Source organism: Hippoglossus hippoglossus, chromosome 23 (genome assembly GCF_009819705.1).
Source record: "Hippoglossus hippoglossus isolate fHipHip1 chromosome 23, fHipHip1.pri, whole genome shotgun sequence".
Taxonomy (NCBI): domain Eukaryota; kingdom Metazoa; phylum Chordata; class Actinopteri; order Pleuronectiformes; family Pleuronectidae; genus Hippoglossus; species Hippoglossus hippoglossus.
Genome location: NC_047173.1, coordinates 16,938,793 through 16,956,122, shown reverse-complemented (window position 1 = coordinate 16,956,122; position 17,330 = coordinate 16,938,793). Strand labels below are relative to the sequence as shown.

At 46.0% G+C, this 17,330-nt stretch overlaps 2 protein-coding genes across 8 annotated transcripts; one reads left to right on the top strand and one right to left on the bottom strand.

Moving 5' to 3' along the window:
• The first annotated feature begins 955 nt into the window (after window positions 1–955).
• Window positions 956–14,030, top strand: tmem19 (transmembrane protein 19). 2 transcript variants are annotated; one of them, XR_004613022.1, is made up of 9 exons: window positions 956–1,164; window positions 2,274–2,424; window positions 3,538–3,651; window positions 5,190–5,327; window positions 5,399–5,475; window positions 5,587–5,764; window positions 6,257–6,466; window positions 6,873–7,229; window positions 14,018–14,030. XR_004613022.1 is itself a non-coding variant. In XM_034577780.1 (8 exons), the coding sequence occupies exons 2-8, from the start codon at window positions 2,295–2,297 to the stop codon at window positions 7,031–7,033; spliced, it is 1,008 nt and encodes a 335-aa protein (XP_034433671.1). In that variant the 5' UTR covers window positions 956–1,164; window positions 2,274–2,294; the 3' UTR covers window positions 7,034–7,712. The 2 variants fall into 2 exon arrangements, 1 of the variants encoding a protein (XP_034433671.1); XM_034577780.1 differs by lacking the exon at window positions 14,018–14,030 and having other exon boundaries at window positions 6,873–7,712.
• On the bottom strand, window positions 8,637–17,236 carry rab3ip (RAB3A interacting protein (rabin3)). 6 transcript variants are annotated; one of them, XM_034577767.1, is made up of 14 exons: window positions 17,091–17,236; window positions 12,958–13,090; window positions 12,703–12,819; window positions 12,242–12,411; window positions 11,932–12,103; window positions 11,444–11,539; window positions 10,747–10,824; window positions 10,364–10,564; window positions 10,153–10,281; window positions 9,868–9,980; window positions 9,718–9,741; window positions 9,245–9,344; window positions 9,007–9,076; window positions 8,637–8,752 (listed from the first exon to the last, which is right to left on the bottom strand). In XM_034577767.1, the coding sequence occupies exons 3-14, from the start codon at window positions 12,790–12,792 to the stop codon at window positions 8,670–8,672; spliced, it is 1,326 nt and encodes a 441-aa protein (XP_034433658.1). In that variant the 5' UTR covers window positions 12,793–12,819; window positions 12,958–13,090; window positions 17,091–17,236; the 3' UTR covers window positions 8,637–8,669. The 6 variants fall into 6 exon arrangements, with proteins under 6 accessions (XP_034433658.1, XP_034433660.1, XP_034433659.1 ...); XM_034577769.1 differs by having other exon boundaries at window positions 12,958–13,096; window positions 17,095–17,235; XM_034577768.1 differs by lacking the exon at window positions 17,091–17,236 and adding an exon at window positions 16,871–16,966 and having other exon boundaries at window positions 12,958–13,096.
• Window positions 17,237–17,330: the final 94 nt, after the last annotated feature.

Sequence of the window (17,330 nt, the reverse complement as noted above, 5' to 3'; positions counted from 1 at the left end):
TTAAATAGCTGAAAATTAAAAGAGAATAAATCTGGGCACCGCAGGGAGATGGAAATAAAGGAATGATGGATGTGAAAGGAATTAATGTTCACATGTTTTCTTTCAATGTTCTGCTGCTTTTTTATTCATAACAGGCAATTTATTGATTTTTCAAGCGACAGAAAATTGATTGGCAGGTTTTTCTTCCACTGATTAGACATCACAGACATTTTATAAGCAAAATATAACAGTTCTCCATCTGGTGGTTTTCTACGTAATGGGATTCGGACCCTTGGTGGTAAAGCGTCTGAAGACGTCTCCTTGTGAACATTGTGCAAATCAAAGTGAAACTTTTCACAATCTGATTTACACATTTAGCAAGATTCCTCTGCAAATACTAGAATAATACAACTAATACAATAATGATAGTTCTTATGAGAGGAGAGGAGAGGAGAGGAGAGGAGAGGAAGAAGGAAAGGAGAGGGGGAGAGGATGGGAGGAGAGGAGAGGAGAGGAGAGGAGAGGAGAGGAGAGGAGAGGAAGAAGGGAAGGAGAGGGGGAGAGGATGGGAGGAGAGGAAAGGAGAGGGGGATGGGAGGAGAAGAGGAGAGGAGAGGAGAGGAAGAAGGGAAGGAGAGGGGGAGAGGATGGGAGGAGAGGAGAGGAGAGGAGAGGAGAGGAGGATGGGAGGAGAAGAGGAGAGGAGAGGAGAGGAAGAAGGGAAGGAGAGGGGGAGAGGATGGGAGGAGAGGAAAGGAGAGGAGGATGGGAGGAGAAGAGGAGAGGAGAGGAAGAAGGGAAGGAAAGGAGAGTTTTAAAGAGTTGAATAAAGTTTGTTGTGTAAGTATAGAATCAAGTACACGTGGTACAGTAACTGAGTAAAAGTACTTGATTACTTCCCTCAGCTGTTATTAAAACTCGACACTGTCTCTTTAAGAGCAGTGCTCGCTCTCTTACCGGAAGTCGGTCCGTTAACTAAATACTTCCGGCCTGCCCCCCCCTCCGGTGTTGACAGCGGAGCTTCAGCAGATTTTTATCTTTTCTTCTACTCGAATTAAATTTAGTCTCAGCAGCTGAAGCGACCCGGGAGAAGTCTGGTCCTTTAGTCCGCTTCACGTGTACCCGAGCTAAACTTAGTCCAGGTTGTAGTTAGCGGGTTAAAGGGACTCGTCATGGAGGTTTCCGGTGAGTAACTAACATCAAAACAACTCGACTCCATGTTGATTAAACTGATTTAATTTGACTTTAACTCCGAACCTTATCCACCTGTCACTCAGTCACCTGTCACTCAGTCACCTGTCACTCAGTCACCTGTACGGTGGCCCCGAGGGACATTCCGCACATTTCAGCTGCTCCTGACAAATCTGCTCAACTCAGAAAACCTCCAAATATATGTTCTATACAACATGGCTCTGTTCTTAGTAGTGTGTGTGTGTGTGTGTGTGTGTGTGTGTGTGTGTGTGTGTGTGTGTGTGTGTGTGTGTGTGTGTGTGTGTGTGTGTGTGTGTGTGTGTGTCTGTGTGGATCCCAGTCAGCAGCCTCAGAAACAGTCAAACCAGCCAGTCTGGCTCAAACTCACTGGGATCAGTCTCAACTTGTCCTTGTTTGTACAAAAACGAAGCTAAAATATGTCACCGTGTCCCATCTGTTAACGTGGAGGAGGCGGGGCTATACTGCGACCAGGGGCCAAGTTCTTTCGGCTTCAGCTGCCTTATTAGAACTTCAAATTCGTGCAAATTAGTAAATGTTAGCCTGCCGACATTTTACCTGCTTAGCATCGATATGTAGATCGAAGAGCAGATGTGTCAGAACTCTCCTCTTGTTTCTCTAACGCTGGTTTTTGAGTTGAGACGTTGAGACGTTGGGACGTTGGGACGTTGTGACGTTGAGACGTTGAGACGTTGAGACGTTGGGACGTTGGGACGTTGTGACGTTGGGACGTTGTGACGTTGTGACGTTGTGACGTTGGGACGTTGGGACGTTGTGACGTTGGGACGTTGTGACGTTGTGACGTTGGGACGTTGGGACGTTGTGACGTTGTGACGTTGGGACGTTGGGACGTTGGGACGTTGGGACGTTGAGACGTTGGGACGTTGGGACGTTGTGACGTTGGGACGTTGGGACGTTGGGACGTTGAGACGTTGGGACGTTGTGATGGAATCGACTGTTTACCGGCTGATTTCACCTCCTGCCGTCGTGGCACTGACATGTTTTCATGACCTGTAACACTAACAGTACAGAAATGAGTGTTTCTCTTTATTGTAAACTCCTCCTGTTGTTCCGCCCCCTCGCAGCTCCACGCCGCTGTCGCCACCATGACCTCTGAGAACGACGTGTTGATGAAGGAGTACATCAAGATGATGACTGATATGATCGTGCTGTGCGCCACTCTGGCTCTGTCCCTCTTCTTCTGGTTCACCTCCCTCACCATCAGCAGCTACTATGGTGAGCCGCCCGTGTGGGAAACCCCCTCTCAGGCCTTTTCTGCTTTATCCTAATATCAAGGAGCTTAAGATGTCTGCAGCTGCTCTCCTCCTCTTGGCAGATTCTCCTGGAGGATGTCCTCTAAAAAGAAACGTGAATCATGTGCTCTTCTCTGAATTCGGCCCTAAATTCCTCCCTCTTCACGCTCGGTTTTCGTTTCGCTCAACAGTGAACGCACGATTGTTGGAAGCTCGACCAACACGATTTTCACTGCTGAATGTGGTGACAGTGTTTTCTGTGTGTGTGACCTCAATACATCATTCAGCCAGACGTTGATCAAGCAGTCAGATATCAGACTGCACTTATTTTTTATCTTGTGTAAGGAAACAGAAACTTAAAAACAAGATTCTAATACAGACAAACTAAAGAAAGAAGTGTTTCGATTCTGTTCTTCTGTAATTATTCTGTAAAGTCATGTTCCCTCATCTGGTCCCTTCAGACTTTATCTACACAATCATGTTAGAACAGAAGAGCTCAATGAAGTTTGAAAAAGTCCAAGACGTTAATGTTCCTGCTTAACAGATTCTTTTTTATCTTCTAACCGTGTTTGAAGGCTTCGTATGAAACAGTTTGGAAAAGGACACGAGCTTTAGAGACGTTTTTAGCAGCTGATTGGATGAAACCGTCTATCGCTGCTGAATCCTCGTCCATCGATGAATCCTTCTGTGTCTTTTCTTCTCTTTTAATTATACTTGACACTGATGCTACCGTCACCGTCGTCCCACCGGCCTGTAGCTCCTCCCTCACAGGAAGCTGATTGCTCCGCGGCTGGCCCACGAGCGACGGCCGCAGTCTGAGACGTTACGTTCTGATTCGTTTGACGAGAACAAAACATGTTTTGAGCCACAACTCGAGCAACAAGTCTTGTACAACATATCATCCGAGTCTGGACGGACACGGATGTGAGCCGGTCGCCGACAGCGTTAATCTGTGAGGCAGAAATTCCAATAATTCAAACGACTGAGCTTTGAATGTTTGCGTCTCCCACAGAAAGAGGTTTTTGTGCCACTGTCAATTCATCCTCTCGTTCACAAAATGTGTAAAACCACCGTGTGTGTTTGCGTGTGTCAACAGGGACACTGCAGCCTGTGTCACCGTGGCGCTGGTTGTTCTCCATCTTGGTTCCCCTCGTGGTGACGGTGAGGGCGCTGAAGAGACGCAGCCTGGATCACTCAGGAGCGCTGGGAGGTGAGTGAGCATCACGTCCCCGTCTCGTGACAGGAGTTGTTTGTAGAGAATTCTCTCTCGACCCTGCAGCTTCTCGTCGTCCAGCTCACGCTTGTCTTTTTTAAAACTACTGGTTTTATTCTCACTTTGCTGTTAACTACAAAAACAAAAAAGTCTTTAATGTCACATGAGAGGAAACGCTGACACCAGCAGCTCAATTCAGATCAATAAAGTCAAATATCAACTCAACAATAGAAGAAAAACACTGGAAATCGTCTTGTTCTTAAAATCAGGCTGAAGACAAACAGTCGATGAACACGTTGAAATGAAACTAATGAGGCGACAACTCTTCTGAACGCGTGATGACATTTATTATTCCTCGTGTCATTTGTCCCCGCCTCCTGCTGCTCTACAGGCTCCGCCCCTCGCCGGGACGTTCCCCACATGGTTCCTGTTGTTGTGAACGAGTCGGACCCGACAACCTGCTGCTGCTGCTGCACATTAGAAACACCAGCTCTGGGAAATCTGTCCTGAAAATAGCTTTAGAATGACGACTCTGTTATTTTTGCAGGGATCTGATTGGTCGGTAATTAGTTGTTTTGATCCGACCCAGTTTTGTTTCACGTGAAAACTCCCCCCCCCCCCCCCACAAAACAGGCCTCAGGTCTCGTTTACTGGGCAGAGATGATATTGAATGGGATTTACTTGAATCAAGCAGCTGTGATCCTCGTCTCAAACAAACCCGTCATCGGCCTCCAGGCTCTTCTGGGAATTCATCACTTACTAATCCCACTTGTGCTCTTTCACCCTCACGATGATTCTGGGAAAATCCAAATCTCTGAAGTGAAACGTTGTTCAGGGGGAACTCAGACTTTTTATTGGTTCGTCCACACGTGACACGTCTCAGTCTCTGGGACGATCAGGCGTCTCATGTCGTCCATCTTTAAATACTAAGGACAAATAAAAAGTAACTCACATGAAATCCAGGGCAGACGCACAAAGAATAAATTGTTTCATTTAGTCTTTTATAAAGTTGTGTGACAAACGTTAACATGCAACATTAAGTTTTTAGAAAATAGAAGCAGTAATTTGTGAGTCTCAATAAAGTAACTGTTGTGTTTCCGTCCTGGAAGTCGTGTTTGAAGTCGACTGTTTCTCACTAAACTCTTTATCTGATGCTCGTGTCCACGCAGCATCGGGCAGTCATCAAAAGAAGTGTGGGAACAGAAGGTTTGTTAAAATGCTGAAAGATGCCATTGTGTTGGGCAGAAATCAGAATCTGAGATAAAGAAAGCAAATCATTTGAATTAAAAGCAAAAGACTAATTCAAATCCTCAAGACGTTGGTTTCAAAAGAAGACGTCATGTCGGCCATCACAGCGGTCGGAGACTTTTTGATGCTCGATGAGAGAAAACAGTGAAAACCTTGAATTGAGCTGTTGTGCGTTTCATGTTCCCATCGAGCTCAGCTGTTGTGCACAGGTTCCTTCATCACAATGAACACACAACCTGTGTTTGAGCCCGTGTGTGTGTGACTCTAACTGACGCGTGTCTCCTCAGCTCTCCTGGTGGGTTTTGTGTTGACGATGGCGAACTACAGCTTCTTCTCGTCTCTGCTGGCGTTTTTCATCACCTCCTCCAAACTGACTCGCTGGGGAGGAGCACAGAAGAAGAAAATAGACGCAGAGTACAAAGAAGGTACGAAGCACGAGGGCGTACGCTGTTTTTAAAAGGTTCATTTCAATGAATTAACGTTTTGTGTTTGTTAGGGGGCGCGAGGAACTGGGTTCAGGTCTTCTGTAACGGAGGAGTCCCCACGGAGCTGGCTCTGCTCTACATGATCGAGGTGATTCCAAAGCATCTCATAGTAAAATAGTCTCTGTTAGATTTACATAAAGTCGTGTTTATTTCCTCTTGGTTTGACCCTAACTCTTTAAAAATGGCGTTTGTGTTTCAGGTGGGTCCGGGTGAGATCGCCATCGACTTCGGGAAACAGTACTCGGCCTCGTGGATGTGCCTCTCGCTCGTGGGCGCGCTCGCGTGCAGCACCGGGGACACCTGGGCGTCGGAGGTGGGGCCCGTCCTCAGCAAATCACCGCCCAGACTCATAACCACCTGGAAGGAAGTCCCGGCAGGTGAGTGAACTCTGCTTCCTCTAGTTCCTTTACTAGGACGTTGTCATGAGATGTGCACAGCTTCAGCCTCACAGTCGTGGTTATCATCATCATTCATGTAACATCGTCCCGAGGCCGAGGAGTCAGACTCTTTCCAGCGATGGTCGCCCACAGACTGACTGTACACTGTGGTTATTGTTGCCGTGGGTAACCAGCTGTGAAGGTGAAGGCAGACCGAGTTCAGCTCGCTCCGCGGGCTCAGCCCTGGTGGTGGTCTCTGCTCACAGTGAGAACCAGTCTGTGTTCACATGTTGGCACATTACACAGCAGATTAAAACCGTCTGCGACCTGAAGCTACAGAACACACACACACACACACACACACACCAGCTGTTTGTCTGTGTGATAGGATTCACTTAAAGAAGACGCAGGAATGAGTCTGAGGACTGTTCATACACGTCGTTCTGATGCATCAGTTAATAAAGTCCTTCCTGTTTCTCTGTTAACTTCCAGGAACTAACGGAGGAGTCACGCCCGTCGGACTCGTCGCCAGCTTCCTCGGTGGCCTCGCTGTGGGCGTGGCTTACTTTGTGACACAGCTGCTGACGGTCAGCAACCTGCACCTGTCGGACCCCCAGTGGCCAATCATAGTGTACGGAGGCGTGGCCGGGCTGTTGGGCTCCATGCTGGACTCGTTCCTGGGAGCTCACCTGCAGTACTCGGGTAGGACCAACGTGGAGACCACTTACATGTGTTGTTTATACAATTAATATTAGAAAATGGCAGAATATATGATGTCCTACTGTACTTGGACGTTTTATCACGTGTTTCGACGCCTTACTGTCAAAGAAACACCAGTGGTTTATCTAAAGAAAGACACTGGGCCCATTAGAGCTCAACGTGATAGAAATACACTCAATCACTGATCAGACATTCAGACACCAGGAGGAAATAAACCCTCAGACCTGGTAACTGAAAGAAAACTGAACGACTGACTTAGATACACAACGTTTCTGATGATTTACTAATATGTCAGGACACCAACAAATCACCAAAATGCCAAAGAACAGTAATTCGTAAATCTTTACAATCATTTCTGACTGTTTCTTCTTCTTCTTCGTGTCTTCAGGCTTCGACTCGAGCATCGGGAAGGTCGTGAGTTACGAGTCGGTCACGACCCAGCGGATTTGCGGGAAACCGATCTTAGACAACAACGCAGTCAACCTCTTCTCCTCCGTGATCGTCGCCCTCATCCTGCCCGGGATGGCGTGGGGGCTGTGGGTGCAGTGATCATGACGTCGGACACAAACCGTCACGACGACAACATTCCTGGAGGGCGATGTCGATATGGACGCTGTCGGCCGCTCGATCTATTTATTTAAAATACTTCCACAATCCCTCCATGGCTGTGAAATACTTAAATATAAAGTGTAACTGTGACCCATTCAAATCTCCCCCGACTGTTCTACACTCGACCTTTGACCTGGTGGGGGGGGGGGGGAACAGACGACACGGACACCTGCAGGTTTCCAGAGGTATCACCGTTTTTATTTCAGAGTGTCTGAGAGAAAAGGCACTAAACCAAACTGGGAGAGTGACATTGACTGGGAGGAGGAGCCGTGGAGTCAGGTTCAAATCAACATGTAGAAAGTTCACAGTCGTACTAACACACACACACACACACGCACACACACACACGTACTATCTACACGATCCATTAAACACAAAGGTCCGAGTCTGGAGACGTCACAATGTGTCTTAACAGTTTGGTTTTTGTCCTTTAACCCAACGATCCTGAAACAACGAATCAAACTGAAGAAAATCATAAAAATGTGATGTTGATATTTTTAAACTCATGTTTGTTGTGATCTTCTGATTATCTTTGCAACTGTACATCCTTCAACTGTGGAAAAAAAATAAAATCCCACGTAAACTAAAATAAAGCTTATACAGACTTTAATTTATTAAATAATGATTGTTTGGTCGTCTTTTAAAACTTGGTCATTTTGTCTTTAGTGTTTTCAGTGTTTTAGCTTTGAAACTTTAAAGGAACAACGGAGCCACTTAGAAAAACTCAGGTGTGAAGAAGTTGTACAGATGAAGTTGTTTTATGAAGAATGAAAATCAAATAAGTTGTAATATTACAAGGAAAAAAGTAATTTTGAGAAAAAGTATAAATTTGATAATTGATTGGAAACTTAAGTCAAAGTTTTTTAGGACAAATAAGAAGACAGAAATTTTGAGAAAAGTCAATTTTCTAAACAGATTTTTTATTCTGTTAAACTGATTAAAAATGTTTGAATGAAATTATGTTATAGGAGAAATATTTGAGAACATTGCAGGTTTTATATATATGTATATATATATATATATTTATTTATATATATATATATATATATATATATATATATATACACAACAAAGACATAACTAGTTTATCTCTTAAAATTCTATATTTTCTTGTAAAATTACAACTTGAATCAGATTGTGCAGATTATGCTCTCGTTAATCGGACGCTGTTCTTTTAACTGAGGAATGTAAAAAGATTTATTGCAGCCGTGTTTCTCATTTACTGGCTGAATTTTAATATTTCATTTCTGAGCAGAGTGAGAAAAAAGCAAATGTTGAAGCTCGTGACGGTTTTTAAACGTCGACATGAATCAGTTTCTTTGTATAACGGAGTGTTTCAGGTTTACATGAAGGAGACGAGACGTTTTGGAATCAAACCTCCAGATGAGGAATGTTTTTTGTGATGCTTGAAAACAACCACAGTTATTCACACTCACACAGGGGGGGGGGAGGAGGAGGAGGAGGAGGAGGAGGAGGAAGAGGAAGAGGAAGTTTCCTGAAATGGTCAGATGAGAGCGGGAAAGCCAGAATCAGGTGGTGGTCGGGGGGCGGGGCTTCAGGGAGGGCGGGGCTTCCATCACAGCTGATCTTTGTAGTAGCCGAGCTTGGCCAAGGACATTTCCCTGCGGAGCTGCATCACCTCCCAGAACATCTGCTCAGCTGGGAAACCAACACACAGCCAGGTCACATGACGGTCACATGACGGTCACATGACGGCCACATGACGGCCACATGATGGTCACATGATGGTAAAAAAAGTGCTTAAAAATAACTGCTGAAGAAAGTTTTCCGCCGTTCTACACCTCAACACTTGTTATAAAGGAACAAGGGAACAAGCTGTGTGTGTGTGTGTGTGTGTGTGTGTGTGTGTGTGTGTGTGTGTGTGTGTGTGTGTGTGTGTGTGTCTCTCTCACCGTCCTGCTGTTTGACGAGGCCTTGGTGGATGTAGCGAATGTAGGTGAAGAAGTTACAAACTGCTGTGATCTGACAAACACAAAAACACAACAACACAACAATCAGCAGCTTGAACCAACATCAGACAACATGTGATGGAATCAGTTTCACTGTACAAACGCCCAGTTAACAGAAAACTTCACATATTGTATCTATAAATATGTGTGTGTGTGTGTCTGTGTGTGTGTGTGTACTCACTCTGTATCTACAGTAGGGAGAGACGTAGTAATAGTTGGACGAGTCTCCAAACTTGATTCTGTGCTTGCAGGTTTTGGTCTGACCACTCAGGGCACATTTTCTACCAGAGACACAGAAAGTTTCTTTTTGAGAAAGTTTTTCCATTTGTGTGAACAGGAGGAAAATTTACCTTCACCAATAAAAACAAACTGTACACGACTAATAAAGACTGGAGGAGGCAGGGAGGGAGGGAGGGAGGGAGCAGAGGAAGGAAGGAGGGAGGGAGGGAAGACGGCTAAACGTCTCATCAGGGTCTTTCTGAAGAACCTGGACCGAAGGAAGGAGGGGGGGAGGGAGGGAGGGAGGAGGGAAGATTATGACGAGTTGCCAGGAGGTGGAAGTTTTGTTTGGAAGAGCAGGGGGGGGGGGGGGGGGGGGTCGAGAGAGGTTAAAACAAAATGCTGATGAGAGTGAGTGAGAGAGTGAAGACTTACGTGACGAGCTCGGCCCTGCGACCACTAGAGGAGGAAATCGAGGGAAGATGAAGAGATGATGATGAAGGAGTGAAAGCTTGATGAAGAGGAGTGATAGGGTGTGTGTGTGTGTCTGTATGTGTGTGTGTCTGTATGTGTGTGTGTTCTCACTTTGGTCCTCCACACTCCACCGCCGAGGCTTTGACCACAGGCAGCGGCTGGAAACCGACCGGCTCCACACTGAGCGTGTTCTGCTCCACAGATTCTAAGATGGCCGAACCCAGCTGAGGGAAGAGGAGAAGACGAAGAGGATGAAGAGGATGTTAAAACACAGGAGAGGACGGACACGGACATTAAATGACAGTGGAGGGCAGCAGCAGACATGACAGGTAACATCACTTCGCCCAAGCCACACGGTGAATCAGCTGCTCCGACAGTGAAACCCTCTCGTCGTACCTCGCTCTTGCTGAAGGTCAGACACGGGAAGATGTCCTCACGGTAAACTCGCTCCAGGAAGCAGCAGCTGCGGTCGAGCGTCGGCTCCTCCCTCCACACCTTGAACTCGCCGAACAGCTGAATGTCCACCTGCAACAACACGGATTACAGTCACACAGGGTTTCTACAAAAGATGTAACATTTAACGTTCCCCCGTGTGACCCCCCCCTACCTCTCTACACTCGCGTACGATGGGCTGCGTGGCCGACGGGTCGGGCTGCGTCCCCAGGATGGCAGAGGAGGTGCTCTTGTTCCTGCTGTGACCCTTCCTGAAGCCGATCTTCACACCAGAGGGGAGTTCGCCCACGGGGGAGGTCGGGGAGGAGAGCACCAACGTCTTCAGGGCCTGGACCTCCGCCTGGAGCACGTCGATCTGAGGAGGAGGAGGAAAGAGACGTGTAAAAGGAGTAATTCACTACTGAGACTGTAAATTTTAACATGAGCACAGACTCGAGGAGCAGTCTCAGTGTGTGTGTGTGTGTGTGTGTGTGTGTGTGTGTGTGTGTGTGTGTGTGTGTGTGTGTGTGTGTGTGTGTGTGTGTTCAGTGTCGTCACCTTTCCCAGAGCTTCTTTCAGCTGTTTTTCAGCATGCGCCTGTTTCACGTTGGCTTCTCGGACCATCTTGTGAGCCTCCTGCATAAAAACACACAATATATTTGTTTTTCAATCTAGACAAGCTCAGTGCGTATTTAAAGGAACTGCATGAACACAAGCTACAGGAACACACACAGGTAAAGTCCCAACACCTTCTATGAGGAAAACAAGGAGGAGGAATGAGAAGAGGAACAAGTTCTGAAGCTCGACCGGACAGATTCACACAGCGACACGAAGTCAAACACAAAAAGATGTTCGCCGCCTTTTTCCACCTAATGAATCTAATAGCGTGTTGATGAGGTTTCTAACACGTGACGGACGTGAAACTGGACGAACACAAATATCTCAGGATGAAGAAGAGGAGCCTCCTGCTGCTCTACTCGCCTGGATGTTCCCCACATGTTCCTGTTGGTGTGAACGAGTTCGGACCCGACAACCTGCTGCTGTTTCCAGCTTTCGTGTCTAAAAACCGCTGATGAAACGTTTACGTGGATGTTTCGCTTCCCAACACTTTTCAGGAGCTGTCACGTCTCCATTTTATATTTCTGGAACTGAATTTTTTTCCTGTCCAGTGTCTGTCTGGCCGCTGCCTCAGGAGGAAGGGAAACAGGAAGCAGGAAGCAGAGGAGACGGACAGACGGAGGAGAGATGGACCGACCTGGAAGAGACTGGCGGTGAGCTCCTCCAGCTCCTGGCCGAGCTGGTCTCTGACTTTAATCAACCTCTCACACTCCTCATCCTTCAACAGCAGCTCCTTCCACACACACACACAGACACACACACACACAAAAACAACAGAAAAACAATGGCCAAATAAACACATGAAAGTCAAATCATATCATGGCAACGACAAAACAAACAAATGAAGAAAAGAGCCTTGAAACAAAATAAATATAAACAAAAATAACTTCTAAACAAATATATTAAATGAAACATGAAAAATGCCATGATGTCAACACACACACACAGAGAACAACCGCACACACTCACATTTAATAAGTTTAATTCCTGTTAAAGAGTGTGTGTGTGTGTGTGTGTGTGTGTGTGTGTGTGTGTGTGTGTGTGTGTGTGTGTGTGTGTGTGTGTGTGTGTGTGTGTGTGTGTGTGTGTGTGTGTGTGTGTGTGTGTGTGTGTGTGTGTGTTTACCCTCTGGGCCTTGGCGAGCTCCTCCTTCAGCCTCTCGTATCCTTTCTCTCTGACCTCCATCAGTGACGGACTTCTCAGCCGTGACAGGCTGTCGCTCAGCGCGTTGCACTCCTCCCCTTCCTCTCCGGACAGGAAGTTGCCCTCGGCGGACTCCGGGTCCAGGCCTGGCACACTGTGCATCGTCACCATGGAAACAACAGTGGTCAGTTATGGATCACAGCCGATTGGCCGCTGTGTTTACACATGAAAAGATCTTTTTTCTCTTTAACTTTACAGTTTTAATTAAGCCTCAAAACCTTGTTTTTCTCACCTTCCATTGTGGCTGTGCCGTGGCGTGGAGTAAACCGGCTGCGTGGGGAGCTGGTCAGCTCGCAGGGAGGCGGGGCGGCCAGGAGGGGCCGCTCCTAGAGAGTGGGTGCGGTACAGGGAGGTGGGCGGGGCGCTGTGCCGAGCAGGGGGGCGCTGCTGCTCCGCTTGGTTCTGAAGGACGCAGGAACAATAACGTCAGTGACGGTTACCAGGGAGACAAACAAACCAAACTTCTGGTACAACTTCAAGTGTGTGACAGGGAATTCAATTCAGAGACATAAGCCCCTCCTCCTCCATGTTAGCCGATGGGACATGGACCGAAAAGTCAAAGTACACTGATGGTTTCTGTCATTTTAATTCGTTCTGTTCTTCGGACGTGGAGTCTCGTCGTCTGTCTTTCTTTACGTCCCTGACAGATCTGAGACAAATGCTGCAAAGTGAAGACGTTGACCTCTGACCTACCTGAAGATCAGGTGTGGTGGGCGAGGCCAAGTTCACCTCGTGGAACCCCTCCAGAGTTTCTGCATTGCTCTGACGGCTGCTGCAGGCCATAGCAGCTGCTCTCAGTCATCATACACTCTGCAGACACACACACGTGAGACAGACACGTTCAGAACAAAACCATCGATTCTGTGTGTGTGTGTGTGTGTGTGTGTGTGTGTGTGTGTGTGTGTGTGTGTGTGTGTGTGTGTGTGTGTGTGTGTGTGGTTAATGTACCATGGTGCAGCTGCAGACGGAGCGGCTGGAGGATCGATGGAGGCTTTGCTTCAGTCAGACGTTCATCAGACGAACGCCAAGTGAAAACCAGGACGATTTACCAGAGACTCAGCAAAACAATTCAAACCTCGTTCTTAACCTGAAAGAAAGAGAAAGAGAAGTTTTATTATCGTCTCACAGGGATGGATTTTAAAAGACCATTTCAAGATGACTGCCCACTGACCATTTACATGTTTATATTTAAAATTTGGGGTTTACATGCATGTTGTAATGTTCATATAATAGTAATAAAATTATGTTTTTCATCATTTGTCACGTTTAGTCTGTTGAGCTCGACCTCGCACTGTAATGATGTAACCGTCAAGATTGATTAATGTTCTCAGTCCCACATAAATAAAATTAAATCCTGTGGCTGATCCGTTTGGTTTCAGACCACAGATGAAGTTTCTCTCTGTGGAGAACTGCACTAACACAACATTACACACAACCACACATGAACTGTACAAAGCATGAAAACACAGCAGGTTTCATTTCAACTGAACCAGACAAAGAAACACACTCAGCTCCATCGACGCTGTAAACAACAACGACCCAGTGACTTTCTCTATTAGCCGTTAGCTCACGTCAGCTGTTCTCAGACCTGCACTGAACTCTGGACTTTTTTCTTGGCTGTTAACTTCGTACGAGGACAAAAGACAATAAAAGTTAACTTGATCTTGACAATAAAATCTGTGCTCGTGTAAGAATGGAGACTCAACACCTGCCTCCTCTTTTACCACCTCCGGACGCTTTATGATCCGTTTATAAACCGGACTTTAGTTTCTGGGTCAAACGGGACGGACAACTCCTCAGAGAACAAAGCATCAGGTCTGTTTTCATACCAGAGTTAGTCCTCATCATCATCGTCATCATCATCATCATCATCTGTTCTTAAAATAATCCGTGTGCGATTCTCTGCTTCCGTCCGTCTGAGTTCACATTCCTTTTGTTTTGTCTACGTCAGCTGAACAGGATGATGAACATCACACAGGTCCAACCTGTCAGCACACTGTGTTACTAGGTGTGTGTGTGTGTGTGTGTCTGTGTGTGTAAAGTGGGAGTGTCCTGCACCGAGTAAACATTCAGCGACTTGCTGTTGAAGACAAATGAAGCTTGTTTGAGTCCGAAACTTTACGTCATCATTATTTACAGGAGGAACGAGGTCTGTGACTGTTTTTAATATCAGTATCATTACGTCACAGTTTGACCTCCTTCTGTTAATAAGTGTCACAAAACTTCTTCACGCGCATTTAGAAGCTTTACAACCAATAAAATGAAAATATCACTGGACTATATCTGACTGAGGAACTGGAAAATACATTTTTCAATATTTTATGGACTAAACACTAATTTAAAAATGTCATGATAATGAAAACAGTTAGTTGGAGCAACTTTAACACAACACGATATTCAGTTTCACACAAAACAAGGAAAAATCCATCAAATCTTCCTCAGTGAGAAGCTGGAACCAACATTTTTTTGCTGACGATATTAATTGATTTCCAAAATGTTTGTTGACTTTGTGTCCGTCCACTAATTGATTAACTAATTGACTCTCGTCCTGTCCTTTAGCTTGAAGGTTTGTTGTTGTTGTTGTGAAGAAGCAGCTGAACTGGTGCATTCAAGGACAATCTGAGACAGCAAACTGCTTAAAAAATGCATTTGTCGAACTTAATTCAATTTGCTAATGTAGTAAAAGCTGTTAGCATGCAGTCACTGAACAGGTTGTCCCAGACTTCTGCACGTGCACATCGTCACACTGCATCGCACCGGTCAGTCAAACCCAGGTGAAACCCCACCCGCCTCAAACCAACCAACCCCTCTGACCGTCTCCATGGAGACCAGTCCCCGAGAGCCCGTGGTAACCCGACACGCTGGGGGATGCTGGGTATGGATCCAGTTCCTTCTGGTAAAACCTAACCCTGCGTGTTCACAGCCGTCACACGCCGCCCGACATCGTCCGACAGCGACTCAAACAACGAGATGAACGGATATTAAACTGAACAACGTGGAATCAACTAAAGTCAGAGAGAAACAATCACATAAATGATAAAACTCACATATTGAATCAGTTGTTTCCACTGTGATCATCATGGATCTTTTCTAAAATGCAGATAAACAAAACTGAGAGCAATAATTTACATTTATCAGCAATAAACTGCACATTACAGACAGCCCGACTCATGATTTAAGAATCGTGACTAATAAATGGAAGCCGACGGTGTTCCCTGAGGATCCAACACACGACCGTGAAATCCTGATCTGATTCATCGCTCTGAACTTCTGGGAAATAGAAACCACTGAAATAATCACTACTTTGATCTTCTATGCCTCTTTTGTGGTGGAAGAAAGAAAAACTGAAAACCAGCTGATATTACAAACCTATTTTAGACAAACCGTCACATCTGAAGACGTCTCTCTGGCTTTTGGAAACTTCCACATGCGTTTCTCATTCTCATTATATGTTTAGATATTTAAAAACTAACCCAGTTGTTTAAGACAATAACCTTTTAATCATTAAAATAATCATTAGTTACAGCCCTCAGGTAATTATTGGTTACAGTGATCAGTGATCACAGTGTTTACGTGGTGAGGAGCAGATCTAATAAACTGCACTTTGTTTTCCATTACTTTTGTTTTTAATCCTCATCGTCTTTTGTCTTTTGGAAGATGACGATGACTTCAGAGCTTTTTAAAAACACACTGAAAGTTTATTGTGGTGAAACCTGAGACTGAGCTTTGCACCAAAAACTGCAGCACATGCAACAAAACCCTAAGTGAGTTTCTACTGACGACACATGACGTCAACTCTAACGGCTCAGTGAACTCACAGCTGCTGGAGCTGTTTACATCATCGTCTGGAGACAAACCTGAGTTCTATCACTGTGATCATGTGATTTAACTTCATACAAGGACAAAAAAAACACAGATTACAAGTTGAAAGTCCTGCATTTCAAAGGGAAAACGTGTCATTAGGGAAACTGTCACTGCAGTTAAAGTGTGTTTACTATCAAATATCATCAATAATTATTGCTCATGCATTAATAATTAACAATATATTTTCCTGTTATAGCTGGTTGAGATGGAGCTAAAGTTAAATACGATGGAACTCAGGATTTTCTTCACTATGATTATTTTCCCGATCAGGATGAGATGAGATTCTCCTTTGACCTTCTGCTTTGATGTTTCAGGTCCCCCCCCCCCCCTGCAGTATTTCCTCGGACATGTAACGCAGTATTAGTACTCAGTAATGTATCTGAAACACTCGAGTACAGCTCGGGTGCTTCAGGTTTCTAATGAAACGCAGTATCTCTGGTTGTTGCACCTGTTTTCAGGTGGCAGGTGACAGCTAGCTGGGGTTAGCACTGTGTTAGCATGTGTGCAGCTACAGATGCTAACAGCTCCCGGGCATTAGGGGGCGTGAGGAGGCTCCGGCGGTGAAGAGACACGCGGGGTGTTGAGTGACAGCGGCCGCATGACAGACGCATGTCCGCGGCGTCTCTCGGCCGCGGCTCCGCTTCGGGTGTCCGGCTGCCGGGCGTTTAGATGTCGGGGCTAACGTTAGCTTAGCAACATCACCCGCTGCATTCAGAGGACACTTTAGCATCTGTGCTAGCTGCGGCAGTCACGTGACGTTCACAGGAGTAAACAAACAAACAAATATAAACAAAACAAACAAACAACATGTATTATTATTATTATTTTCTTCACAATAAACGAGATAGATATTTATCAGCGAGTCGCGACCCGAGGTTAGCGACGACAGCCCTGATTCCATTATCGGCCAGCTCACGGAGCCCGGCCGCAGCGAGCCACGATCATGAATATGACCGAAAACAGGAGGTGGATCCCGGGTAAATGTGGCTGCGATTACCCGAGGTGTGATCCAGCACCGGCGGGCTGAGCGTGCAGCTGCAGGCCGGACCAGGGAGCGACGGAAACAGATGGGTCAGTGTCCGATAATGGACACACAACACGGTGCATTTGAACGCGGCTAAGCTAGCTAGCATCATTAGCAAGTTGCAGTGACTGCTCTGAGGAAGAAGAGCAGCAGCAGCAGCAGCACCGACGGTACCGGGTCGGTAGATGTGCACTCACCGGAGCTCCGAGCAGCAGCAGCGGAACCGGAACCGATAAATAAACACAAACAAATAAATAAATAAACAACAAACAAGAAGACGGAGCGGAGCTGGTGACGCAGGTCCGACTGACGGAGCTGCGTTCACGGACCATCCGGAAACCGGAGCTTCACCTCTTTGGGTGTTACTGCACAGAGAAAAATTTAACCAGAAACCTGGAATAAAAATGATGTATTGTGTATTAATAAGTATTAT